At 38.2% G+C, this 7,952-nt stretch overlaps 2 protein-coding genes across 2 annotated transcripts; one reads left to right on the forward strand and one right to left on the reverse strand.

The window, feature by feature from the left end:
- Positions 1-427: 427 nt before the first annotated feature.
- On the reverse strand, positions 428-1,432 carry LOC103680924 (olfactory receptor 11H12-like). Its single transcript, XM_008710437.2, has one exon. The coding sequence runs from the start codon at positions 1,412-1,414 to the stop codon at positions 428-430; it is 987 nt and encodes a 328-aa protein (XP_008708659.2). The 5' UTR covers positions 1,415-1,432.
- Positions 1,433-6,234: 4,802 nt separating this feature from the next.
- Positions 6,235-6,984, forward strand: LOC103680925 (olfactory receptor 4Q3; the record flags this gene model as incomplete). Its single annotated transcript, XM_008710439.2, has 1 exon — positions 6,235-6,984. A coding segment is annotated over one exon (750 nt), but the record flags the coding sequence as incomplete, so codon positions are not given.
- Positions 6,985-7,952: the final 968 nt, after the last annotated feature.

Consider the following 7,952-nt stretch of genomic DNA (forward strand, 5'->3'; position numbering starts at 1 on the left):
GGATAATTGCTTTAAGGGTTTATTTAGCAGTGGTGACCAGATCACCAAAATGATATAGTCAAATAAGAAAAGAACCATAAGCAGAAAAAAAAAATCTTTCTTTTGTTTACCAACAACTGAACAAACAAAATGACATAATTTAATTGATCCCAGAACCATTAACCTAAATTATCAAATAGAACACAGAAATTTTTACAACAGAAGAACCATATGAACTATCCAGAAAACACCCAGATGTGTCCATTCCCTAGTTCATGTACACTCCGAGTGCCAAAGTAGAACCCAGTACTTCCATTTATCTATATAATCTGGCCACTCTGTAAGTATCCCCATGGATGTTTAATTTCATAAGCTGACATAGTTAATATCACTAGACTTATATTTGAAGATTTGAATAACTATATAATCCTGATTGCTTTTTGTGAGACTATACTGACCTGATAATGGAGGGATCATCTCGTGTATCTCGGGTTATGTCGAGACGCCCCAGAACTTTCCTCAGGGCTGCTTTTATCTCCTTATTCCGAAGGCTATAAATGAGGGGGTTGAAGAGTGGAGTCACCATAGCATAGAACAAAGTTGCAACTTTCTGTATACCAGCAGAATGCCCGAGTCCTGGGCTCACATACATGACCATCAGAGAGCCATAGAATAGTGACACCACAGCCAAATGAGACCCGCAGGTTGAGAAGGCCTTATGTTTCCCAGTGGCTGAAGGCATACGCCACACAGCCAATAGGACAAGTGTATAGGACCCAAGGATAAAAAGGAAGTTACCGAAGATAACTAATGAGCTTAGAGTATAGCACAGCTGTTGGGTTGTTGGAGCAGAGGCACATGCCAATGCAAAGAGTGGCCCTGGGTCACACACAACGTGGTCAATAATGTTTGGGCCACAAAAGGGCATCTGAGAGATGAATACAATGGGGGTCAGGAACCACAGAAATCCACAAACCCAGCAGATAATGACCAGTTTGGTACAGAAATGCCCAGTCATGATACTAGGGTAGTGCAAGGGATGGCAGATAGCAAGATACCGATCAAAGGCCATGACGGCCAAGAGGAAACATTCAGATGTTCTCAAAGAGAAAAAGAAATAAAATTGGAGGAAACACCCAGTAAAGGAGATGGTCTTTTTATCTGAGAGGAAATTGACCAACATCTTGGGAACTGTAGAAGAGACATACCAGATCTCTAGAAAGGAGAAATTCCCCAGGAATATGTACATGGGGCTGTGGAGTCGCCATTCACACCACAGAGCGCAAACAATGGCCCCATTCCCTGTTATGGTCAAAACATACGTTGTAGTGAAGAGTGAGAAGAGGAGGATCTGAATCTTCCACTCACAAGAAAAACCTAGGAGTATGAATTCTCTTAGAGAAGCAAAGCTGGAATATGGCTCAGAGACATTCATTGGGTCAGTAACCTGCAAGGTCAAGAGACATGTTATTAGCAGTTAGGGCTAGTTCTGAATATGTTCCTTTTTCAGAATGAAGAGAAGACAATGAACATGGGGTCATTTTTCAAAAGAATCATCAGTTAGGAAGAGAATGTAGTCTACTTGTTCTTGGTTATGTACTCTGAGTTTTGGACATAGTAGGTAGCTGGCTGCATGGAAACAAACTTTGCCTGCTTCTGAATCTCTTCCTCATTATGGTACCATGATAGAACTAGGTAAAGTTAAACTCTTTTTTTTTTTTTTGAGAGAGAGAGAGAAAGAGAAGTGGGGGGGAGGGGCAGAGGGAGAGGGAGAGAGAGAATCTTAAGAAGGCTCCATGATGGGCTAGATCTCACGACCCTGAGATCATGACCTGAGCTGAAATCAAGAGTTGGACACTTAACCAACTGAGCCACCCAGGCACCCAAGTTAACTTCATTTTGTAAAGCTTATTTTGGAGCAGGGATGATGTACAGTAGTTTCTGGATAGCATATAACACAAAGTTAACAATTAATACATGTACTAGTTTCTTTTCTTAAACCCATCTTATAGAGCAATAGACTCAGTAAAGGTTTTAATTTTACTATTTACATCTCAGTTAAATATATTGCTTAACATATCATTTAAATATGTAAAATAAATGGACATATTGTATAGCAAGTTAGCAGTAATTTTAAAGCCAATATGCCTCATTTCTATTGCTCTTTCTGTTAGCTTAAGCATCATAAAAATGTTATACCATAATGTTACTCACCAGCACTGACTTTTAATATTGCAGTGTTGCAGTGTCTTCTGTCGGAAGCAGGGGCTTTAAGTTTTCACTTAATCTTTTACCTGTAACAATTTGCAAAATAACAGCTAGGTATGGAAGTTTATTTTCTGAAACCTTTCCCCCCATAAAATTTGGCATTGACTTTTTATATGCTTAATTTAAAAATCTGCACCAGAAGACAGAAGTCAAATACTTTTTTGTTGTTGTTATTGTTATAAGTAAATGTACTTCATCCTACATTCTCATGGAAAAGATGTCAGGGATCTGAGTTCCCTGAATTTTGTGTGTGTGTGTGTGTGTGTGTGTGGCATTATGCAGGGATGTGAGTTCTGAAAGTTGTGAGAGCTTACATTTGGGGCACAAACACAAAATTTTCAAAAGCAGGTTTTTTTTTTCCAACCTGTTGTCCACTCCAGTGCTTAGAAAAGTCTTTTAGAATTATTTGGTAGAAGCTGTATTTGTGCTTCTTTTAGTAGTATGTATCCATTTTTTAAATGTTCCAAACCAGGATCATAAATAAATCAACATTAAGAAATTCTGGAATGAAAGGGATTGACACAGAGATATTAAGATCTTCTGCAGTAATCAAAAGGTAAAGATATCATTGTTTTGATATCTACCAAATCTCTGAAGGACCTGTTTGATGAACCATATACTTCTCTGTCCAGCTGGATAAGGAATTTTATTGCTTCACAAATATTAAGAATGCACTTTTTTAAAAATCATATGTTCTCCTAGGACTTGGCCTCTATAGCATTAGGAAAGTTCTTCTCCTCCAAGCCAATAGATCTTTAAAAAGTTAATGATTGCATGTTCTCTGAGGAATTAGTAAAGAGTAATAACTTCTCTGAGGCACCATTATTTACAAAGTTTGCTTGTCTGGAATATGGATTCCAAAAAGATTCCAGAAGATACGATTTGAGAAACAATAAAGCACAACGTGTCACCAAAAGTTTTGGTATGAAGTTCAGGAATACTTCTTAAATTTTTTTTTTTAAATTTAACTTTTAGGTAGTTAACATACAGTGCAATATTGGTCTCTGGTGTAGAGTTCAATGGTTCATCGCTTACATACAACACCCAGTGCTCATCACAAGTGCCCTCCTTACTGCCCATCACCGATTTAGTCCATCCCCAGCTCACCTCCTTCCATAAACCTAACCCTAACCCTAACCCTAGGGATTGCATTGAATCTGTAGATTGTTTTGGGTAGTATGGCTATTTTGATAATGTTAATTCTTCCAATCCATAAGCATGGAATATCTTTCCTCTTGTGTTGTCTTGAATTTCTTTAATCAGTGTTTTATAGTTTTCAGAGTACAGGTCTTTCACCTCTTTGGTTAAGTTTATTCTGAGGTATTTCATTATTTTTCATACAATTATAAATGGTGTGATTTTTTAAAAAATTCTCTTTCTGTGACTTCACTGTTAGTGTATAGAAAGGCTATCAATTTCTGAGTATTAATTCTGTATTCTCCTACTTTGTTGAATTTGTTTATTTCTAGTAGGTTTTTTTTGGTGGAGTCTTTAGGATTTTCTATCTATAGTATCATGCCATCTGCAAATAGTGACAGTTTAACTTCTTTATTAATATGGATGCCCTCTCTCTCTCTCTTCCCTCCCTCCCTCCTTTCCTCTCTCTCTTTCTTCCCTTTTCTTTCTTTCTCTCTTTCTTTCTTTCTTTCTTTCTTTCTTTCTTTCTTTCTTTCTTTCTTCTCTCTCTCCTCCCTCCCTCCCTTTCTTCTCTCTCTTTCTCTTTCTTTCATCTGATTGTTGTGGCTAGGCCTTAGAGTACTTTGTTGAATAAAAAGGGTGAGAGTGGACATCCTTGTCTTGTTCCTGACCTTAGAGGGAAAGCTCTCAGTTTTTCACCATTGAGCATGATGTTAGCTGTGGATTTTCCATGTATGGTCTTTATTATGTTGAGGTATGTTATTTCTATTTTGTTGATAGTTTTTATCATGAATGGATGTTGAATCTTGTCAAATGCTTGTTCTGCATCTATTGAGATTATCATATGATTTTTAACCTTTGTTTTGTTAATGTGGTGTATGATGATCGATTTGTGAATATTGAACCATCTTGCATCCTGGGAATAAATCTCACCCGATTGTAGTGAAGAGGTTTTTGATCAGTTGTATGTGGTTTGTTAATAGTTTGTTGATGATTTTTGCATCTTTGTTCATCAGAGATATTGGCCCATAGTTTTCTGGTTTTTTTGTAATGTCTTTGTCTAGTTTTGGTATTAGGCTAATGGTGACCTTGTAGAATGTATTTGAAAGGTTGACTTCTTCTTCTACTTTTTTGGAATAGTTTGAGGAGAATGGGTATTAATATTTCTTATTAATGTCTGGTAGAATTCACTTGTGAATGTATCTGGTCCTGGATTATCCTGAGTATGGCCATAATGCCTACAAGGAAGAAAATCCAAAACTCATCCATTAAGAATTTTTTAGAAAATTGACATTCTTAAGACCCATCATTCATCTTCTGAATTAGAATCTCCAGGTACAAGGGGTATTAATATTTCTTATTAATGTCTGGTAGAATTCACTTGTGAATGTATCTGGTCCTGGATTATCCTGAGTATGGCCATAATGCCTACAAGGAAGAAAATCCAAAACTCATCCATTAAGAATTTTTTAGAAAATTGACATTCTTAAGACCCATCATTCATCTTCTGAATTAGAATCTCCAGGTACAAGGTTCAGGGCAACTATAATTTGTAAAACAGTCCTATTGATTTTTTTAAAAAGACTTTATTTATTTATTTGACAGAGAGAGAGAGACAGCCAGTGAGAGAGGGAACACAAGCAGGGGGAGTGGGAGAGGAAGAAGAGGCTTCCAGTGTAGCAGGGAGCCCAATGCAGGGCTTGATCCCAGGACCCTGGGATCATGACCTGAGCTGAAGGCAGATGCTTAACCACTGAGCCACCCAGCTGCTCCCTATTGATTTTGATATATACTCCTAGTTGAGAATCAATGATGTATAGCAATACTTGAAGTGGAGAGCTTAATTAGGAATTTGAAGAAGACAAAGACCACAGTATGTGTTAAAGGCCAGCCTATACATTAAAATAAGAAATGTATATGATCTTGGATATAATGTATTCAGTAAACTATAGGTATTATGCAATAAACTAGGGAAGGTAGAAATCTGATATCAAGTTCTAGTTCCTTCTCATGAAATAAGTGCTTATGATAATAATGTAATAATCTGTTTTGTTCTGTGATGCATTTGTTCATAAAGTGTTTTTACAATGTCTTGACTATACTAGCATTTTCTGTATGTCCTATGTTCTTTTACATAAGAACTTGATCTCGGCTAATTAAACATCTTAGATCATTGAAAAGAACACTGGAATGCCATCTCCATATGAAAATTCACAATCCTTGGTATATCCAAAGAAGCTTAGAAAATTTCCATTGTATCAGAGCTTAAGTAGGGCTGTACATCTGACAGCAAATGGTTTCCTGTCTTCTTTGCTTTGTTTTTCTTTTCCAAATGATTCTAGTGAATGAGGTGGTTTCTTCTATCATTTATCAGATTGTAGAATTAAATGTACCTGGGGAAATGACTCTATAGGCAGGTGAAGAGGAGGTCACATATGTGGTGGGACCACGACATCAAAAGTACAACCTTTCTCTCCTTCTCTCTCTTGCAAATAAATAAATCTTGAAAAAAAGAGAAAAAAAGAAATAGGGCCTCCTGGGTGGCTCAGTCAGTTAAGTGTCTGCCTTCAGTACAGGTCATGATACCAGGGTCCTGGAATCCAGTCCTGCATCAGGCTCTCTCCTCAGCAGGGAGTCTGCTTCTCCCTCTCCCTCTCTTCTCTCTCTCTCTCAAATAAATAAATAATCTTAAAAAATAAACAAAAAAAGAAATATTGCCACACTTTGAGGGACTGAAGTCAGTTAAAAATTTTTTATTTAAATTCAATGTAGTTTATTTAAATCCAATAGCCAACTATATGTTGTTAAATTCAAAGCCAACTATAAATAAAAAAAAATTTGGGTGGCCATCTGTCCTTCATTGACCTATGCCTGAGCTGTGTTACCGTGCCCAAGATGTTAGGAGATTTTCTACAGCAAGGCAAGATCATCTCTTTTTCCGGGTGCTTGGCCCAGATCTACTTCTTGCACTTTCTGGGAGCCAGTGAGATGTTTCTGCTGACAGTCATGGCCTATGATAGGTATGTTGCCATATGTAGTCCTTTGCAGTACCTGACAGTCATGAACCGCCAGCTGTGCTTTCAGTTGGCTTTGGCCTGTTGGTGTGGGGGCTTCATCCACTCTCTCACACAGGTCACACTGGTGATCCAGCTGCCCTTCTGTGGCCCCAATGAACTGGACAACTTCTACTGTGATGTCCCACAGGTCATCAAGCTAGCATGCATGGACACTTATGTAGTAGAGGTGCTGATGGTCTCAAACAGTGGTCTGCTATCTCTCGTCTGTTTCGTGGTCTTGCTATTCTCTTATGCCATCATCCTGATCACCCTGAGAACGCGCTTCTGCCAGGGCCAGAGCAAGGCACTCTCCACCTGTGCCTCCCACCTAACTGTGGTCAGCCTGATCTTTGTGCCATGTGTATTCATCTATCTGACGCCTTTCTGCAGCTTCTCCGTGGATAAGGTGCTCTCCATCTTTTACACAGTGGTCACACCCATGTTGAATCCTCTCATCTACACACTCAGAAATGCTGAAATGAAGACAGCCATGAAGAAGCTGAGAAAAAAGCATGTGGCATCCTTCTGCCATATTAAAGGATGAACAGGAAGAGGTGAATTAGAAAGCATAACTTTCTTGGGACAATCTTAACTCATCCTGTACATGCGTATATGCATGAAACCAATTTGATGACTTTGGCATAAAAGCTGGCATCAAAATTAGGATGCATTGCTGTTGATTGCTATCGAGGTATAGTGGCTTTGCTGGATGTTCAGTATTAAGCAGGGAAGTCAGGAGTGTTTATTGGCCCAGAAATTGAGTAGTAGGTTCAAGAGGACACCTTGAAAGATCAACTCTTCTATCCTTTGTCTATAACTAGTCTTCATTTATTTACTTCATTTCACTTTTAAATTCTCTTCAAATGAAAGAAGGTAACCTGTCTCTTTTTTTGTCCTGCTGTGCTGGGTGTAACAACTCCTAGGTCAGGAGGTTTCTTCTAATGTCCATCAGGGTCCCTTCTGAAGCAATGTGAATCCCTTTTGTCCCATCTCTAAGAAAGCCTGAAAACAAAACTAACCGTCCTACATATTAATGTTCACCTAGGGACTGTGTTATATATTGTGCCAAATTTTATAAATGCACTTGAATTCAATTCATGTAAGCAAACAGTGCTCTTAGTGAAGTTTACATGTGAAGACAAGAAAGCCTGGGATAGAAGCTCCCAGTGTCCTGCCCTGGAGGCTTCTCTAGAAGAGGCATCCCACTCCCCTTGAGTTTCTCTAAGTGGAGTTACAGGGGGGCTATAAGCTGGTTCTTCTACTGGTCATAATATTTAAGAGCTCTGACCTGTAACAGAAAAAAGAAAAAAAATGATCTGTGGTTTAGAGTAGTTATTATTTCCAAGTCTCAAAGATACTTTGAGAAGTGGGTAATCTTATTCAACTTCACTTTTACAAATGAACTCAGATTTATTTCTTTTCTTTTTTTTTAAGATTTATTTATTTTAGAGAGCCGAGAGAGGGCAAGTGGGGGGAGGGGCAGAGGGAAAACAAGAGAGAGAATCTCAAGCA

This window comes from Ursus maritimus, unplaced genomic scaffold (genome assembly GCF_017311325.1).
Source record: "Ursus maritimus isolate PB19 unplaced genomic scaffold, ASM1731132v1 scaffold_46, whole genome shotgun sequence".
Taxonomy (NCBI): Eukaryota; Metazoa; Chordata; class Mammalia; order Carnivora; family Ursidae; genus Ursus; species Ursus maritimus.